The sequence below is a fragment of the Hibiscus syriacus genome, unplaced genomic scaffold (assembly GCF_006381635.1).
Source record: "Hibiscus syriacus cultivar Baekdansim isolate YM2019G1 unplaced genomic scaffold, ASM638163v2 tig00110264_pilon, whole genome shotgun sequence".
Classification (NCBI taxonomy): domain Eukaryota; kingdom Viridiplantae; phylum Streptophyta; class Magnoliopsida; order Malvales; family Malvaceae; genus Hibiscus; species Hibiscus syriacus.
In genome coordinates, this window is record NW_024062653.1 from 2,180,405 (window position 1) to 2,201,892 (window position 21,488).

The window sequence follows — 21,488 nt, forward strand, 5'->3', positions numbered from 1 at the left end:
TTATTAAAAGTTTACTCAACTATTCATATGTTTCAAACTCGTCATTTTTTGTTAAAAAATTGACGGTCATCTGAGTTGAAAGTTAATTTGTTGATTGAGATATGGTAAAATCTAGTCATAGAATCTCAAATGATATACAATTCAAACATTTATTGAATAAGATTTTATCATATTTTAGTCAGTAAGTTAGGATCTGTTTGTTTAGTTGTAATTGGTTTTCCAGAAAATGAATTACTGGAATTTGAATTACTGGAATTTGAATTACTGGAAAATGAATTACTGGAATTTGAATTCTGGAAAATGAATTACATTTCTGTAAAATGAATTACATTTCTGGAAAATGAATTACATTTCTGGAAAACATCTGGAAAACGTTTTATGATGTTATTTAAACATTTTTTCGGTATATTTTAGTGAAATAAAATTTTATAAATTATATTAATTATTTATTAAAGTAATAGTACTATATTATATTTTAAAAATATTAATTAGTATATTTACTAAAATATTATTGAAATATATAAATAATATTATTCATTATTAAATATATATAAAAAAAATTATTATATATTATTAAAATAAAAATATAATATCTTATATTATTATAATATAATTGATTATTTTATATAATATTAAAAATATAATATTATATTATTATAAATATTAATAAATATATATTTTAAATATTTTAATAATTAATATTTTGATGAAAATGATATTAAAATATTTTATTAATATTAAATTCATAAAATAAAATTATTTTGAGTATTTTTGCTTTGAAGTGAAAAGTTCGGAAAATAACTTACGGAAAATGAATCCGTAAGTCATTTTACAGAAAACACAAAGGAAATTCTGTTACTAGGAAAATGAATTACATTCCGGAAAACAAATTACGTGAAACAAACACGGGAAAACGTTTTCCGGAAAATGAATTACGTGAAACAAACACGGGAAAACATTTTCCGGAAAACGAATTACGTGAAACAAACACGGGAATTCGGGAAAAACCAATTCCGTAATTCCAATTACGGGAAACAAACAGACCCTTAATGTCCAGCTTAGACAATCATCAATTTTTTTAACAAAAAATGACGAGTTTGAAACATGTGAATAGTCGAGTGACAATTTTATAAATTTTAATAGTCAAGGGACTCAACAAAATAATATCTTATAGTTGAGAGATAATTTTATAATTTTTAATAGTCGGGAGACTAAACAAAACAACACCATATAGTTAGGGACTATTTGTATACTTTAGGATAATTTAGAGGTGTTTTGCAATATTTCAACTCGACCAAACCCACTGGTAACGTTTCGGTAACATCCTCTTCGAATTGAGGCAAACACAATACATACATTCCATCATCATCGACCATACCCGTGCCCTTTCAATTTCATCATCGCATGTTGTTGTTGATCTTGTTGTGTTGTTCGACCTCGGGTGTTACTATTATATCAATAGATCGTTACGACCAAGGCCGCCGATCTCGTGCCGACTAAAACAATGGATGATCTGCTGTGTGCGAAACCGTCGTCGTTGTCATCTTCCATGACAGAGAGGGACATGGAAAATGTTGCAAACTTCTTTTTATGGGAAGGAATTTTATGTAAGTTTGGGCATTGCTTTGGTCGATGATTGTAAAGATTAGCATTGTCTTATGATGAATATTAAAAAGTTTAGTGAAAGTTACATTATCATTTTTTTTTTGTGTTTTTATATGTAAATGTTTACCATTTAATTCATATTATTAAAATATTTATTTATTAAAATATCTACTCGATAAGTAAATATGTACTTATAATTTAGGGTAAAATATACAAATGGTCGTCTTGCTATTCAGATGTCTCAAATTTGTCATTTTCCGTTAAAAATATAATGGTCGTCTGAATTGAATGTTAACATGCTCATTGAGATGTGATAGAATATGATCTCATAACTGTTTGAGTTGTATTTTTTGGAACGAGTCACTGTTTACGTTATAGCCTTGAGTCATGTTGAAATATTATGTTGTCTAACTAGTGTTTGAAAGCAACAGCAGTGCCAGTAGATATTATTAAAATATAATTTATCATATCTCAGAAAGAAGTTTAATGTCGAGCTCAAACAGTTGATGATTTTCTAACGAAAAGGGAAGAGTTTGAAACATATGAATAGTTGTGTTATCATTTTATAACTTTTAATAGTCGATAGACTCAACAAAACATCGCCCTATAATTGGGGGATCATTTTGTAACTTTTAATAGGTGAGGATTCAATAAAAAAAATACCCTATAATCGAGGATCATTTGTATATTTTACCCTTTAATTTAATTTGTGTGTTTTTTTATTAATGTAATATGCTTATAAGTGATAGTATTTGTTTTATATACTCTCAACCATTGACAATGAATACTTACATACCCTCTAATGTCTAATACTTAAACTTAGGTCATCTGAGAATAACAACCATACTTTTAATTCATATATTATACACATACTCTGCGTAATATTAAAATTGACAGTCGAAGAATATATATTTATATAACCCCATATTAAACGCATCAATGAAAAATAAATCAATTCACGCACAGATTTACCAAAGTAGTTGAACAATATATATATAAGTAGAAACATTGAAAGGATTGAATCCAACATATTAATATTCAAGGCTTGGATGGTGGATGCCTATTTCCTCTCGGATTTGGAGCAGATGGAGCCTTTTTCATGTTTTCATCCACCTTCGTTCCGCTTCCCTTCATTGTCACACACAACAATATTCAGACTAATAAATATTCCGATCGTCTCATAATCTAATTCACATGTAATAATCAAGACGGATGCAATATTTTATATAAAGGGACTAACTTAAAAACTTTTAGAAAATGAAAACATATTTATCAATAAAAAATATAAAAAAATCTAAATAATTTAAAATTTTCATAAGGATGGCTATCCGTCCGTTTTTCTCTATCCATCCGATGATGTATATATATATATATGAAAACTTACCCAAGTAGGCAAGAAAAATCTGTTGACAGAATCTGGATTTAGCTTAGCAGGTCTGATCATCTTCATATCATCGTTAACTGGAAACACAGAGTATTACAGTGTTTTGATAAAATTGTTCGAAAACATATTTTTTTAATAGTATAAATGATTATAACATAGCATATGTTTAAAATTATTTCTTAGTCATTAATAATGTATGTCTTATAGATACAATTATTCGAACCTGAAACCTTTAAGGAGAATAATAATTTATTTTATTACTGAGGTCATTCAATGTGTTCGAAGACATATACATGTTTGATTAAGACAAAACAAAGAAACCAGAGAAGTACTTGCCTGTTTCCATGGCTATTGATAATAGCGAAGATGTAAGAAGAGCAAGGAGCAGATAGGGGAGAAGGAGTTGGGTTTTGATCTTCATGCTTGTTCGGCTCCAATTGTGTGTGTATGGGCTGGGGTATTTATGGAGGACAAAATGGGTTAATTAATGATGATTTAGTTTGAAAAACATGGCAACTGTTGCTATATCTGTACGGGAATCCAATGCTTTTTTCTTTTCTTTTTACAAATTTGGATTATGCATGTAAAGCTGGCAACAATAATGTGGGATTTTTATTCCTTGGCGTTTCACGTTGACTCCAGCTGATGGGGCCAAACCATGTGATTGAGCTATTTATTTCTTCAAGTATAAGTAGAAGTAAAGTGATTGTTTAATAGAATCGAGTTATTTATAAATATCTTTCTATCATTCCAATTTTATTTAAATTGTTTTAAGTTAAATTTATAAAATTTAAATCATGTGAAATTGAATATATTTATATCATATATATTTTTATATTCAATACCCACATAAATTTAAATAACACTCAGTCCATCGTTGATTGTCTCTACAGATTTAGGGATGGACATCAGTTGGATTTATGATCAACTCGACCAGATTTGAAAAATTACGCCTTCACCTGAAAATTAATTTGACTTGAGCTTAGGGTGACTTCATACAATCATCTTTTGAGATAAAACTTGAATCTGACTTGACCAATCATAAATATATTTATAAAAAAATCTTAATTTTGTTTGATTAAATAAAAGTCTGATTGAAATAAATAATATAAAAAAATATTATAACAATTATCCTTAAATATAAAAAGTATAATTATATTATTTTTTACATTGGGTTATATATTTTTATCTAAATCTGAATCAGACTAGACCCACTTCATATCTAAACCCTAACTGTTCTATGCCTATCTTTTTTTCTTTACAATTCATGTCATTTTTTATAGATCAAATCAACTTTTTCTTCTTTGATTTTATTTAGCCAACAGTGACATTGATTTTGATACTGGTTGCCGACTATCGATTGTATTTTTTCTTTGTTTTTTTAGTTTTGTAATAAGAATAATTCTTTCTTTGTGACACATTTTTCTTTACCTTTTGGTAGTTTTCGATCGTTTGATCGTTGCCTTTGTTTATTTTTTTTCTCAGGGTTAGATTTGACATTGTCACGACTGATCAAGATGACACTTATTTGCTATAATGTTGATCTTCCCTGCTTTGGACTCTTGAATTGATTTAGATACGCATTTTGCGTTCATGGATAGTTTTCTCACGTCGTGTGATTCTGATTTGTGATTTGTCGGTGGTCTTTCAGTAGTTTGATCTCATTTTGTGGTTCGTTTGTCGATGTTGTCAGATTTGTTCGTATCTTTATTTTATTCGAGCATTTTAGTTATGTTTTTTAACATTTTCCTTATTTGGTCCTTGTATGATCTAGATGACTAGTTTTTATGTTAATGAGTATAAGAAAATATACTAATTATAATTTAGTTTACGTTTACAGTCATACTTGTGAATCTTCGTTATAATTATAATTCTAAATATTTTTTATTTGTTTAATAAAACTAACGGAATTCTATTGTAAAAAAATCAAATTGAATTCCATTGAGTTGAAATCCGTTGCCATCCCTATACATACAATACAAAAGTTGATGAGAAGTAACAACGGGTGCTTTGTACATGGGGAAGTTAATTGTTGGTTCTTGTAATAAAGTAAGAGAATAGAACTGTCCAAAAATGGTTGTGTTTTACGACGTGACATTGGCATCCCCATGTTCTTCACGACTACTTGTTGGGTGGTAAACTAAATCTATTTGTGGAATAATAGTTCTTAAAACATGCTTCTACTTTTACATTATTATACAATTCGTGACCAAAAACTCTATAGTTTCCATCTCAAATTAATTCCATTTAAGATATAAAATCGATAAATCATTAATAATTGAATGATGTGATAATTTAAACTTGATATAAAAAAATTTAAAATTTTTTTTATTTATCTTATCATTTTCTTCGTTAAAGTTATAAATTTTTCACTTTTTTATTCTAAACGCTTGTAAATTCCTCTTACCTCTTATACCACTTTATTGAATTAGATTTTATCAAAATCTCTTTAAAACTATAAAATTAAACATAAATTTCTTTAGATTTTTTGTGGGGTTTGAGAATTTTTTTTTGAATTTAAAAGGTTTGATGTGTTTGTTCAAATCCAAATGAACAATATATTATAAAATTAACCTAATCGAATAGTCGTCCGAAGAGAATGAAGTATTACAAATATTTAGATGATTTGTCGTTGATTTTGAGTGAGTTTTGTGAAAAATCAATTTGATAAGAAAATATGAGTGAAATATGAACATATTGGTATTTATCTTATCACGGTTAACAATTAATGATAGACAAAGATTAATTAACAATGACAATAAAAGAAATTGTCGATTTTCTATGTGAATGAAATTAATAGATAAACTAAAATTTAGTGTCTAAAATTAGAATTTTTTTAAAATTTAATGATAAAATTGAATGAAAGTTTACCGATAGAAACTACCAAGATATCACTGCGTTAATAATTCATAAGATATACACCATGAAGAGAATGTTTTGCAGCTCTTTCAAGGAGTAGAGTGTGTTGACAAAAACTCCATTGGAGTGGAAACCCCACTCGGCAAATATAGAAAAGAAAAAGGGTAAAAACAAAACACACTTGAAACCTGGATCTGTGTAATAATGGTGTCTTGCCTCATTGACTCCATAAATGGGACAAAGCTGTAATCATTAAATTTTTGTTTCTATGCATCTCTCAGGGATTTTGTAGATTTCATTACCTAATTCATTACATTGGGGTTTCCTGTTATGCTTTGGTTCTCCTCTAACTATTTATCTGACTTATCCACTCTGTCGTATTAGTTTCGAGTTCGAGTCGGGATAATTATTTTAGGATAAATTATCTATTCAGTCATCTAACTATTTGTGTGATACTATTTTTCTAAATCATACTTATTGTTATGTTTTTAATTTTATTTTAATCACTTCCCGTTAAAAAATCAATGGTGATGTTGACTTGTCACTTTAGTAGTTATGTTAATGTTTTAACAGCGGTGACTAAAATAGAACCAAAATGTAACATTATATATGATTGTGAAAGAAAAATACAGTTTGATGACCAAAACATAATCACATGAAAATTTGGGTGACTAAATACACAGTTTACCTTTTGTTTTATCACAAAATGATATTTCATAGGGCAAACTACATGTTTTAGTACCCAACTATCACTTTTATTTCGTTTTGGTCACCTAATTATTTTTTTTCCAAAAGCACACCTAACATTACGTTGGTTTCATTTTGGTCACACACAGTAACAAAACTAACAGAAATGCTAACATGATATTTTTATGTTAATTTTTCTTCAATGATGGTGTGGCGTTATCTTACGGGGACACATCAACATCACAATTAGTATTTTAACGGTGGGTGACCAAAATAAAACAGAAACTAAACGTTAAATATGATTTAAAAAATAGTCAGATGACCAAAACGAAACAAAAATGATAATCATAACACTATTTTATATTGATTAACATGAACATATAGATCATGTTATATTGTTGAATAACAAATAACTTCTTTCTTCTATGATGTTTAAATATCATGAGTATAATTTGAGAGAGATGTGAAAGTAAAAGTCTTTATAATGGATTTTTCGATGATATGTATCAACTTATTGCAAAATCTCTCTTCGTGATTTCCAAAAGAGAATAAAGGAAGCCCTCGGTTGGCGGAACATCGTGGGGCCGATTATTTTTTAATTATTATTTAATATTGGAAAAACATATATTTAAAAAAAAATTCTACTAAGTGTCCCCGCTTTAAAAAAAATTATATTCATAGAAAATAAAAAATATTTTAATCACTGTTCTAATAAATTTTTAATTCCCTTCGCCCTCTACACAAAATCAAAATGATTATTATTACCTAGATCAAGTCTTCAATTTCATGGAGTGTATCTTAACAATTTTCATATGATTAGGGCCTTAGTGTTTTTTGTTGCTATCTTAAGATGTTGCAGTTATAGAATCTTTTACTTTTGAAAATGAAATTATATAATCAGACAATTTCTTTTATAAATATGAGATAAGTATAATATAATACTATATAGAGATTTTAATTTTTTTTGACAATAAACGATCATATCTCTACATACAATGTAATATATGTTCAACCATACTTAAATTCATAATATCTTTTAATGTTTTTAGGATTTGAAAGCAGTAAATTTGAATTAAGACCTTATTTGTGTAAACCATTAAATAGGGTAAGATAAATCTACATTAACCATTTAACCTTAAGGTTAAACTTTAAATCTTATAATTTAAATTATAAATGTGACAAATATAAAAAATTAGCTGACCCTATTCCCATGTGTAATGGGATAAGGGGAGGTAAGATAGTAGGCTGCCCCCAACGCAAGGTTGAGAGCAGCTTCCGTGAGAGACCTCCGGCAGCCAGAATTATGAATTACCCACTGTGATACTCGATCCCACGACCACAAGGTTAAGAGTCTTACGCTCTAAAATGTGACAAACATCATTGAAATAAATAAATTTATAAAAATAAAAGCTTATACAACTTGTGTATTATATTTTTTTTAATATTATGTGGTTTCTAAATGTCTTGAAAGGTAACCATTTCAAGGATGAGAATATGTCAATGTTGACTTGTTTTATGATTTTTTCAGGGTAGGTTAAAGTTGGTTTCGTTGGTTAAATAATTCAAGCATAAAAAAGTTCAAAAAACAGAGGTGTTTGATAATTATTTTGATATATAAGTACTTTGTTATAGTGTACGTGAAATTTATCACATTGGATGACGAGTTTCATAAAATATATTAAAAAATTAAAACTCGTCATGAGAAGATGACAAGCTCCAAAAACTTTTGTTCCATTTCATATAATGGATTCAATTTTTATGATATATTTTTATTGAACTTATCACCTTCATGACGAGTTCTACGTGCAATGTAATAAATGGTCAAAATCCCAAAATAATTCTCAAACACCTCAATTTTTCAAAAAAATTCTGCCCATGATATTCCCAAAATTTAGAAGTTAAATTGGGTCCGGATTGTGTTTTATGAAACTTCATGACTATTTATATGATTTTTATTCATCATAATGTTTTTGTATGTACTCTTTATTAAATTACTTATAGAACTTATGTGGCGATTTAATTGATATTAATTATTTTTCATAATAATTAATATTTTAATTATTAATGAATTATTTCAAATTTAACATTACAAAGATTTATTGCAAGGATAACTCTTTTAACATAACAATTTAACTAATCTATCACATTTTTATTTATCAATGAGTGCCTCGTTATCGTTACCACATCGAATAAACTCAGTCTAAAAAATGTGATAGATTAGATCTTATTAGTAAAATTTATTTATAAAAGCATTCCCTATAGAACGCACTTGTGTTAGAAAGATACACTTTGATCAATAATGTTATTTTATAAATAAATATTATTAATAAGATTTAATCTTCGATAATTACAACATAATATATATTTAAAATATTTTAAATTATTTAATAATAAATATTTAAATATCACTACATATATTACATTCAAATCTAAAATATTTTAAAATAATAATAATCATTATTATTTAACTACAAATATTTAGTACGTTTAATTTTTGAAGAAGTGTGAATGCCATCTTCCTTTATTTTGTTTCAACTTTTCCCACTCTTTTTGTCTTTCCCGGCATTGTTTTGAAAACTGGACTGGACTGGCCGGTTTAACCGAGAATCGTTGTCTAGTCCGGTTCAAATTAAACCGGTTGAACCGTTATTAGTGAATCGATCGGAATCATTGAACCGTTCGAATCGGACCGACTGAAAACAGAAAAAAATCAGAAAAAACCGAAAAAACCACCATTTTAAAAAAAAAAAAATTAAACCAAACGACGTCATTTGTTAAACGATCCAAGTCGAATTCGAATATTGCTGAGCTAGACTCAAACTTTAAAAGTAAGTTCAACTCGACTCAAACTCACGAATTAAAAATTATCAAGTTCAACTCGAACTCGAAATATAATATTGAAACTTGAACTCGAAAATGCTTGAACTCAAAAAAAATTTAAAAGCTCGATTGAAGCCTAAAATTCGAGCTTGATTGAAGTGAGAGAATAATTCACTCTATGCTCATCAAAAGACTCCATGATTTTTAAAGTCAAATTACCTCTATTATTTATAGAAGTTAATTGGGATGCTCTTTTATGTTTCTTAGTCATGTGAGATTGTTTTGTTCTCATATGTTTACTCTTTAGACTTTTGGGATGTTCTTCTATGTTTCTTAGTCATGTGAGATTGTTTTTAAAAAAAATTAAACCAAACAATATCATTTTGTTATGAATTTTTTAGCGTCAAATTTATTTTTTAATTATAGTTATATAATTATATTTATTATTTAATATGTTTTATCTTATATATTATGTTGTAGTTAATTTGAATCATTTTATTTCACTTGATTTTATGATTTTTAACTAATATATGTTATGACTTGCTTTGAATATAACTTGTGATATACAAAATTATTTTTTATTCAATATTTTTGGTATTTTTATTTAATTTTTTAAATAATTATGACGTCGTCCGGTTCTTTTCACCGATCAAATCAGTGAATCGATAGCATGAACGTTTCGTTAACCGATCCGGTTCTAAAAACCTGTTTCCCGGTCATCTCCCCCCATTTCCTTCCCTTTGTCTCTCATGACTCTCCCTTTCCCTTCCTCACTCTAATAAATCATAATCAAAGCCGTTCATCATGCGCTCGCCGCAGGCTTTCCTCAACGGCGACACCCCTTCGCCTCACTTTCACAACACCGTCACTCTCTGTAAACTCAGACGATTCAACTCACTAATCCTCGTATTCCGAGTCACTGCTTTCACTTCCTCCCTCGCTTCCTCTGTCCTCATGGTCACTAACTATCGCGGCTCCGATTCTCCTCACTGGTTCGATTTCGACGCTTTCAGGTTAGTTTACTTTTTTTCCCCTAGTAAATTTGAAAGCGATCGGTTAGCTCGTGATTCAAGTAAGTAGAAAATTTTAAAAAAGAAGCATCCGATTTATATTTTCTGTTGCTTTTGCGATTCAAATTATATGAAATTCAAAGAAATATACAAAGAAGCTTAGAACTTGAAATGAAATCGCGAAACTCACCGCAGATTTGTTTTCGCGGCGAACGCAATAGTGGCTTTGTATTCGCTGTTCGAAATGGGATTTCCCGTTTGGGAGATCTCCACCGGCGCCACTCTCTTCCCTGAAATACTACAAGTTTTGTTCGACTTCGGCCATGATCAGGTTTCCTTTTCTTAATCATTAATAGTAATTATGAGTCAGTATTTGATAAAATTGAGTACAACAAATCAAATTATTCAAGTTAATTTTGAATTGTCTTGAATAAATTTATTAAATATTAATTTAATTTAATTATTTATAATTTAATTATAAATATTTTGTAATCATAAATTTTAATTTAAATGATATTTTATATTGATGTCATATAAATAATCTCAAACATTTTATTTTGTTTTGTTTTAGTTATTTAACGTAACTATGGTATAACATTATTTATTTTGGTCATTTAATGTAACTATGATATCTTATGTGACATGTTAGTTTTATCATTAATTCTTTAATGATGAATAATTAAAATATAAAATTTAGATTTTCAATATAAAATGAAAGTGATAATTAGATGGCTAAATAAATATTTTATCATATAATAAATAAGTCATAGTATGTTTTAAAGAAAACTAACAAAAAATATTTTTATTATTAACGTATGATTACAAAATAATATATGTTTTAAATATTTTTAATAATGTGATAATTACTTTGAATATCTGTTCTAATTATATATTTTAAAACTAAAAATAATTAAGCTGTAATAGAATACTGAATTTAATAAAAACCATAATTTAAGGACCTTTATGAAATTCGACCTTATGTTTTGGTTAAATTATATAGATTATTTTAATGTTGGGTTAGGTATTTGCATATTTATTACAGTCGGTGAATTCCGCGGGAATGGCGTTGGTAAAAACGTTGAAAGGTACGGACACGTGTACGGCGTCGATCTCGTTCTGCGTGCAATCCGATATATCCGTGGCATTTGGTTTCGCCGGAATTTTGTTTCTCGGGTTGTCGTCGTTGTTTTCGGGTTGTCTGTTTTATAATCAACGGATCTCGTTTCGTTCTTTAGAGAGATACAATATTTTTTTTGATGTGCTGAAGAGTTTAATTCGCATTTTTACCGTGATGTCGTGGACAGTTCTGTATTCTTTATTTTGTTTTTTTATCGCGTTATCAGCTTATTAAACATGATTTTCTTTGTTATTTTCTGTCTGAAAAAGAAATTAATGAAAACATAGCTCAGTGGTGTGGTAGTCTATGTTACTACGAACTCAAATGTGAGTGTCAGATACGAGTACGTGTAACACAAATGTGCACTATTTCATATCTCCTTACGCATGTTCGCCTATTATCAAACACGAATTGGAGTGATTAATGAGTTAAACAATTTGAAATTGATACTATCAAAATTCGATATAAGCTTTATTCGAATTGACTAAGTTTGACTTGAGATCTTAATAAACTTAGTCGAATAAACATCAATTTAACTCGATAAGTTTGTGAACAATTTGTTAACTTTTTAATAATTTTTTTATTAATTATCTTAAAATTTTATTTTATTCAAAAAATTACTAATTTACTAAAGATAAAAAAATGACTAATCTATTATTTTTCTAATAAATAATTAAAAATACAAAATTAATAATCAATAATTACTATTTTACTACACCCAAAAATCAAATATGAAAATAATATCTTAATCACATGTTTAATTTACGATTACGATGATAAACATTCATTGTAATTTTGAATATTTTTCTTTTAATAAAACTACCAATTTTTTTTTTTTGAAAAACTAATAAAAATAATATAGTTATTACTTTTATAAGTTTTATTTTATATTAAGGAGACCTAATTTTTTCTTTATCTAGTATAAACTGGAATTCTTATCAACTTGGCAGTTGATCTACCGAACTCTTATTTCCGATATCAACAACGGTTTTACTTTCTCTGCATTTCAGGTGAATTCACCATACTCGAACTCGCAGATGCTGTGAAGGTCAGTTTTCCTTAAACATTTTTAACAGAACGTAGATATACTTCGGAAAAACAAACAATTAATCAAGTTGTTGGTAATGGGGTTTGCAGCTTATCAACCCGGAGGTGAAGATATTAATGGTGGAAAACACTCCTGACGATCCCCGACAAAGGAATTCGGACATAACTAAACCAAAGGAGCTGCTTGGACTTCCACTTATAGAATAGGATTTCCGGCGCAGCCTTGAGGTTCCGAGCAAGAACTGATTCAAGTTTATTGTACAGCCATGTTGTCTCTTTCGTTTCTGAACGGCATTCTTTGGTTAATGGAAAGACAAGCTTTTTGAGTCTCTTTTATTAAGCAAAAACATAATAAAGCAAGCAACTGGAACAAATGAAAAATCCAATGAAGTTTCTAGTCCAAAGAAATGAAAGGGGTAGAAGATTTTGAAAGCAAGCAGCTAAGGTGTATACATCCCCTCGTTCAATATTTGAGGTTAAGTTATGGCATGGATTCCGACTGTAACTAATGGCATGGATTCCGAAGCTATGTGTTTGAAGAACGAATCAACAATCATGAAGAAAACGAAAAGTTATGGCAATCCATTAGTTGTTTATGTATGTGCAAAGAAGGGCATGCATGTTTACATGAGGGAATTTGGTTAAAAGAGGGATTGACATTGATGCAAGCAGGAAAGTTAAAACATGCATCAGTTATGCAGAATTTTGAACTAAGGAGGGTCATTGGCAAGAAATGAGCAAACCTGTCAAGGAGAAAGGAACACTCGACTGCGCCATGAAAAAGCATTTGTATCCTGCGGTTCAATTTCACTTTCTGTAGATATCGCTCCAAGTATGTACCTGCTCATTTATGGTATCATCCAATAACGTATCTTCAGCTAGTCTGACAGCGGCCATGTGAGAAAATTGATAGTTCTCTCCCACATTTTGCACCTTTCGAGCAGTTTCTTCCTCGCCAAGCATTACAAGAGAAACCAACAATGACTTTAGTTCCTTCTTTGATCCAGCTGTTAGGGACATGGCTTTCAAGTGTTCTACAAGGGCCATCTCCTCGCTCGGGCTATAATGTCAAGAAATGATCTCAGCAAATTATATATAGATATAAGCAAGGAGATCCAGACACACAAATTACCACACACCTGCCCGGACGAATTTTTCCTCTACTTTGCTGACGCCTTGTATCTCTTGCCCTGCTAGCTACGGTTGAGGCAGTTGAAACAGCAGAGCTTTTTCTTGTCCTGTTGGTTAGTGCATGAAGGAAATAACACATTCAGAAATGGACGGAACTCGAAAACAGCAAAACAGCACATTTTCTCCAGCTTTGCACATTTATTGACCTTTACTCTGACTGCAGCTTTGCAGCAAGAACCAACCTTCTTTGTCGAACAGCTAAATAGCGAGTCAAATATTTCCCCACTTTCTCCAGCCCTTCCTTATATTCATCTATTAGGCTGTTTGCACATTCCAGTGCTGCATTTTTCACCAACGAGACTAAATCCTCTCTGCTATGCAAAAAGGCGACCCTCAATGCCTCCTCCCAGTCCCTTGCACTGATTAGCAAATTAATCTCGGCATTAATATCTCCACAATATTCCAAAGCAATCTTGGCAGCTTCTCCAGGTTTACCAAGGGCTTGGAGCTCTTCATAAAGCTCATGAGCCAGTTGCATTACTTCATTCTTTTCCAGCTTTAACAGCCCAACAACTGTCAGCACACCACTCCAGTTACCGCATTCACGATAAGCCTTCAAAGCCTTTTGCAAATTGGCACAACACAAGTAAGTTGTTGAAGCATCTTCGAAGCATTTTTCATCACTAAGATGATCTCCCCAAGCGTCAAGAACTTGCCCTCTTCGGGTAGGATCAGTTATCAGTTGAAAGCCTAGAGGAAAAAGTTGAGGATTTTTCTTCATAAGGTTCATGCAATCAGAGAAATGCGCAACACCTGCAGATACAATATGTTTGAGTGCTTTCTCAAACCTGTGCAGCCTAAGATCAATATTATAGTGCATCAAGAGACTAAGCATATGTTCCAATTCCTGGAGAAAGGGAAGAAATTCCTTAGGGTCTCGCTGTGAATTCAGTGCCACAATAGCTGCAAGGTTCAAATCATAAAGGCCCAAAACAGCTTCAAAGACAGCCTCTGAATCTGATAACCACAGAAGATGTTTCAGAGCTTTACCCTCTCCAAAGCTTCTTCAAGTGCAGGGGGGTCGCTACGAGCTAGACTGGTCAAAATACAGAGCTCCCTCGCAGGACTTTCGGATACTTGTTCCTCAAGAGCCCTCCTTATGGACAGAAGCACTGACGACACCTTGTTATTCTCGTCTAAACTAGCATCACAACCCTTGAAATCATTGGTTAATAAATCCTTTTGCTCCTAGCAGCATGGTGAAGAGAGAAATTTCTTGTAAAGTTTCTCCATCACATTTTCGTTTTTAATGACACAAACAAAGTCCATTATGTAACTCAAAATTTTTACTTGCCTGACAAACTCTGAAGCTAATTGATTGAACACTTGCAATCCACAATAATCAACAATCACATTGAAATCGATCCTGTGTTGCCTCACCATAAGAAGTGCATCCCTAAAGCGTCTTTGGTTCAAAGCATTGACAATTGAGGCTAGCACCAGTTTTCTTGGACAGATGCATTCCAGATTTCCTCGATTTGTTTGCAATATGCCAGCAGCTTCATCTCCATGTAAAACCTCAACGATTTTGGCACCTCTTTCCCAAATATTTATGAAGTTAATATTTTCCTCTTCCTTTTGTTCGCTACCAGCATGGATAAAGTTTTCATATGTTAATTCTATTTCTCCATGCAATATATCACTGATGTCCACGATAAAGAGCAAATCCTGTTGCAGTTGCTGCATAGTATTTTCCTACCGGCATCGAGACCAAAAAGCAAAAGCTTTGATGGTTCAGTCGCACCAACTAGAACCACTTTCATCCAGCGGCAAGACGAAGAAAACCTTAACTCATCATGTTTAAAATCCCGTTTGTTAATTCCCAACTTAGATGTATATTCAAAAACTTCTCCACCATCAAACTGGACAAAAGCTGAACATTTTTTAGCAGGATTGGGAGTAATACCCATTACAAGTCCTTCCAACAAATTCCGATGTGAAACTTTTGCATGCCAACCAGAACATGTCAGTAGATCGGGGACGCTATCCTCAGAACAAGCAAGCTCGATTTCCTGCAAATAGAAACCAAGAAGACTATCCTCATTTGAAGAGGTTTGGAAAAAACAATTGCTGTGACTGAATCCATGATGAGAAACAGCAAGAAGCATGAGTCCAGCCATGTAAGATGTACAAAGGAACCCACATGCGTTTCAGATGCACACCAGGTTTCAAATCACGGTCCGAAAACGTGATAGCGCCCGTGAAATAGCGGTTACGCCGCCGTCCGAATTACCAGCTACGCCCGCAACGGCCGCAATAACGCCTGCGACGGCCACAATCACGGTAAACACGAAATGACCGAAAACGCAACCGCAACCGCGATTTAAAACCCTGATGCACACAGTTCCAAACTAAATTCTTTGCCCTCTAGAGAATCCCAAGTGTCAGGCATAGGAAGCTCTGCAACACAGAGACAGTTGTTTGATAAAAATGCAGTCAAGCGATTCTTACCAGCCATGGAATAAAAAACCATTTCTCGAACAGCACTTGGGAAATTAAGGCTAAATAAATGCATAGGAGGCGGCATTAAGAACAAAGAGAGGGGGGTCACAAGTATCTTAGAGGCATCGATAACTAAGGCCGTTGACTCATCCATGACAGCTGTTACCCAGATGAATTTGTAAACTGTGACCTTCCCATCAAGAGACCAACAAATTAATTGCTGCGACTTTGTTGGATCCCACATGGATCGAACTCCATCTTTCCTTAGGTATTTGATTTCATGATTTAGATACCAATGGTTGTTGCTGAAAAACCAGATCTTAACAGAATCATAATTTCCAGATCAGATAACAGCAGCAAGAAGATCAGAACTGCAATTTCACTTTAGAAGTTCTACACTTGCATCAACTGGTTCACCAGTGTTAAATGAGCTTCTCTCTAATCCATTTCTTTCAAAGAAAACTATTGATGGACCTTCATTCTGTGCCTTCTTGTCACAAACGGTAGCAATTTTTGCTCCACTAGGCATCCGCTCCAGAATTGACCCCATTAATTCCTTTGGCTCCGAGGAAGCATGTACTGTTCCAGCATCCCGCTCCCAGACCTTAGGCTTCTTATTTGAAGAAGATGAATTCAACACCTCACTTAGAGTGGCAAAGTACGTTCCATCACCTCTCCAAGAGATGGGACTTCCAAACATTTCTCTGGATGAAAATTCGGGTTCACCTGAAGCCAGGTTCCAGTCAATAAAAGACCAATACAATAGACAACAGAAGCAACATATATGATTGGAAAAAAAATTATTCTAACTATCCGACATAAGTATGAAGGGCATAATACATGTAAATTCTTTAGAACAGAAGTAAAAGGTCAAAAGAGATCAGAGAAGAATGCAGTAAAGTCCTTACGTACGTCAACTCCGTCAGGGTGGTTCTCCAATGCAGTCTCATACAACAAATCCCAATCATGAGTCATAACCAGTAATTGTCCGAAACCCGTGGTTACGCCAAGCAAGTCTCCATACGGACTAGGTGAAATGCACTTGACTCCACCATCAACCCGACCAACGACTTCTGTTTCCTTTCCGTCCACGGAGTGCAGTAGCAAAAGCCCACTAGAAGTACCCACTATCAGTGCTTCTTTCTCCATAAGATAATCAAAGGAAGTAATGGCATCCTCAGGCTCCAAATCCAATGGATCAATTTCGGCGTGCAACGGAGCTTTTGACCACCCCCGTTCATTCTGAGAGATTCATCAACTCGTGTCAACAAGTATACAACAAAAGGAACTCATAATAGTAAAAACTAAACCATAATCTTTCGAGATAAAAGTAAAGTCATAAAGTTTGATTCAGCTATCCATAAAACCATGGTTTTCAGAATTGAACCGATCAGTTAATCGGTCGTACTACCTGAATTGATAAGACTGTTATTTTGTGATGTTTTCTGTTTTTATTAGAATGTATAACGAAAGTCTGAAGAGATTAAATCTATCAAAATCAATTTTAATATAACAAAGTGTCGTAACAGTCCTTCTTGTGGTTCCGGGATCGGGTTCCGACTTGATTTGATTTATGTTGGAGCCGTCACCGATCATTTTAATTTGGTCGATCGGATACCATAACTTACTTTTAGTAACCATACTTTGGGTGGTTCTGGATCGGGTTCCGACTTGATTTGATGTGTGTTGGAGCCTCCACTGATCATTTTAATTTGGTTGATCAGATACTATAACTTACCGTTATCTGATCTACGTTTTACCAAACATTAATTGGATTCGGGAGTCAATTACAGTCAAGGAATGATTAACATTCTTGTACTGCCCTTTCGGGACTAATTTTTTTCCGGTTGTATTAATTGAGAAAATTAAAAGTTAAATTAAAATTTAAAAGCTCGATCTGAATTACTTACCTTTGAAGAATTTCGAAATTGACCTAAAAATAAATCAAATTAATGTGAAATAATAAAATAAAAATTAAATAAAAGAATTAAAAGAAAATTTAAATTAAAAGGACCAAATTGAAAAGAATTAAAAAAATAAAGGATCAAATTGAAATTAATTAAAATCTACAAGAAGAAAATAAGAAGTTAGAGGGGTTGCTAAATATAAGAAATATAAACAGGGATTAAATTGAATTAATTCAAAATTCAAGGTAGAATTTACAACAGGTGACCAAAATGAATTACACATCAAAATATCAGGGACTACAAAAATAATTTAAGAATTTGATATTTACACAATGGTCCTCCCTATATAAAGCCCATAAAACACCCAAAAATTTCATTTCTCACCTTCTTTCAATTTTAAACTCCCCCTCTTCTCCGAAAATTCTCTCAAACCTCTCCCCACATCGACAAATAGCCAACCCGCTCACCACAGTAACGTGCCTCTTGCCCGTCGCTCCGGCCACCGCCCCAGCGGCTAGAAAAAAAAAACTAGCCTAAAACGCTCTCTCTGACCCGATGAACACAAAATCAGAAGTTATTCGTCCTAAAAAGGACCCTACAAGCTTAGATCTAGATTCGAAGTTTGGATTTTTACCTTTAAATTGGTGACTCTTCGAATACCGACGTCTTTCCTTTTCCGATGAGACTCCTATGCGTTTCCGATGAAGGCTTTTCAATATTTTTGTGATTTTTTGCTTGGTTATTTACTTGTTTTGATGTTTGATGTTGTTATGTATGGTTTGTTTAAGCTGCTCGTATTTCTCTCGTTTTTTCCGTATTCGCTGTGTCTCTTGCTCAACCTCGCTGGAGGCTTTTTATAACCTCAGATCCGGCCGTTGTTATCTTGAAAGGGATGGGATTTTCGCTGGAAATCCGACCGACTTGGTTATGATTTGGGTTCGTGTGAGTTGTTGTTGCTTCGAGTTTTATGATTTCCCAATTTCAAGTGCTGTGGATTTCGACTGGTTCTCAGACCCTGTTGGCACGTGGCCTCCACGAGCGCTATCTTGATCCCCCTATACGGTGCCCTTGGTTGATACGAAACCCTAATTTATTTGGGTTGGGTCAGGCCTCTTGCTCCTAACCGGGCCTGCTTTTTCTGGGTCAGGCTGGCATGGTTCGGTTGGGCTCCCTTGCTGGACTCATTGGACATGATTGGGACCTGGACTTGAAAAAAAATTGAAAATAAAATTAATAATAATATAATATAATATATAAAATAAATAATAATAATATAACATAGTAATATTATAATATAATGCTAGTATATAATATATAAAATGTAACTATATAATATATAGTACTAAATATAATAATATATAATATATAACTATATAATATATAATAAATATAAATATACACTATAATATATAATATATATAATATAACTATAATATATATATATATAATATAATATAATATATATATATATATATATATATATATAATATATAATATAATATATAATATATATAATATATACTATAATATATAATACTATATAATATATATAATAACAAATATATACTATAATATATAATATATACTATATATATATACTATAATATATAAGACTATATAATATATATCATATACTATATAATTACTATAATATATAATATAAAATAATATATAGAATATAGTGTATATTATATATAAAAAAAAGAACTCGGACAAAAATAAGTGTCTACAGCTGCCCCTCTTTGTTCATTTAATATGTAACGAAAATAGGACAAAGATAAAAGGACACATTTTCATTTGGTATAAAGAAGTCTCTGAGTCTAATATCCTCCATTGTGGAGTTGGAGTTTGACTCGAAGATTTCAGTTAGAAATAGCTCCCTACTGTTAAGTTGAATTACAGATGACTTTTTCATCGTGAAATTAAGTCAATTTTGAAATTTCTTTGAGCACGATATCCTTTGTCATGAAGTTAAAATTGTGGTTGGCCCTTTCGTCGTGAAGTCGAGTCAATCTCGAACATGATATCATTCGCTGTGAAGTTGAAATCTAGCTCGATATATGTGTTAGGCGGTAATTCTTCGCCTTAGTTGAGAAATAGTTCTTCGTCATTGAGTGGAACTATGTTGTAGATGACTCATTCGCTGTGAAGTTGATCGAACTTCTAGGCATGATCTATTTTTTTAAGAATTTACAAATAGTGGACTGAGTGACACTGGTATATGATGCAGCGTCCACCCATTTGGTAAAGTAGTCAATTGCCACAAGGATAAACCGATGACCATTTGAAGCTTTTGGATGGATTTTTCCGATAACATCCATGCCCCGCATAGAAAAAGACCATGTAGCTGTCATCATATAAAGAGGATTAGGCGGGACATTTATTTTATCTTCGTAGATTTGGCATTTGTGACATCGTCTGACATAATTGATGCAATCACTCTCTAATGTGGACCAAAAGTATCCGCATCTCATAACTTGGCTTGTCATCATATGCTCATTTGCGTGAGTTCCACATACTCTGTCATGTGCTTCCTCCAATATCATCTTTGCATCTTCTGCATCCACACATCTTAACAAAACTTGATCATTACTTTTCTTGTATAAGACTTCCCCATCAAAGACATATCATGCTGTTATTCTTCTGATTGTTCTCAGTTTCAGTGGCTTCATCTGGATAGCTTTGACTTTTGATGTATTGCAGAATGTCAAGATACCGTGGTTTTTCATCTCTCACTTCTTCGATGCAATAACAATGTACCGGGTATTTTTATGACTGTATGTCGATTGACATCATGTCAGACTCCCTACCAGCTTTGAATGTTGCTGCCAACGTAGATAAAGCATCTGTCATCTGATTATCTTCTCTGGGCACATAATGAAAACTAACTTCATTAAACTCTTTAAGTAGATCCAAAATGAGCTTTCTGCATTCCACTAGTTTGGTATCTTTTGTTTCCTATTCTCCTTGGATCTGATAGATCACTAAGGCAGAATCTCCATACACCCTCAAAGTCTTTATGTTATGTCCAATAACAGCTCGAATCCCTAAAACACAGGGTTCATATTCTGCCATGTTGTTAGTGCAATCAAAGTTCAATAAGTTAGTGAATGGGTAATGATTTTCTTTGGGTGAGACCAAAATGACCCCAATACCGTGCCCTAACGCATTTGATGCACCATCAAAATCATTTTCCAGGAATCACATGTGGAAGTACCTACTTCTTCTAAAGATCTGTCCATCAAAACTTCATCTGGGAAGTCGAAGTCTAACGGTTCATAATTTCCAGAAGTCATGCTTGCTAAGAAGTTAGATATGACACTATCTTTTATACCTTTCTGACTCACGTACTCAATGTCAAATTCAGATAATAGCATCTTCCATCGGGATAACCTTCTAGAGAGAGCGGGTACACCCAT

At 32.1% G+C, this 21,488-nt stretch overlaps 1 protein-coding gene and 2 pseudogenes across 1 annotated transcript; 1 reads left to right on the forward strand and 2 right to left on the reverse strand.

Annotated features, from left to right (window-relative positions):
- Positions 1-2,572: 2,572 nt before the first annotated feature.
- On the reverse strand, positions 2,573-3,410 carry LOC120115473 (CLAVATA3/ESR (CLE)-related protein 46-like). Its single transcript, XM_039136190.1, has 3 exons — positions 3,326-3,410; positions 2,990-3,066; positions 2,573-2,733 (listed from the first exon to the last, which is right to left on the reverse strand). Exons 1-3 carry the CDS (start codon positions 3,408-3,410, stop codon positions 2,644-2,646), a joined length of 252 nt encoding a protein of 83 aa, XP_038992121.1. The 3' UTR covers positions 2,573-2,643.
- A 6,699-nt stretch (positions 3,411-10,109) lies between these two features.
- Positions 10,110-11,625, forward strand: LOC120115381 (annotated as a pseudogene).
- Positions 11,626-12,643: 1,018 nt separating this feature from the next.
- LOC120115523 lies at positions 12,644-21,488 on the reverse strand (annotated as a pseudogene).

What these genes read in the sequence shown, in the direction of transcription:
- LOC120115473 (XM_039136190.1), bottom strand. Translation starts at nt 3,410, where the DNA reads ATGAAGATCAAAACCCAACTCCTTCTCCCCTATCTGCTCCTTGCTCTT. An exon ending in ATCAATAGCCATGGAAACAG is followed by an intron (nt 3,067 to 3,325) that starts GCAAGTACTTCT and finishes CTGTGTTTCCAG; the next exon opens with TTAACGATGATATGAAGATG. An exon ending in GATTTTTCTTGCCTACTTGG is followed by an intron (nt 2,734 to 2,989) that starts GTAAGTTTTCAT and finishes GTGACAATGAAG; the next exon opens with GGAAGCGGAACGAAGGTGGA.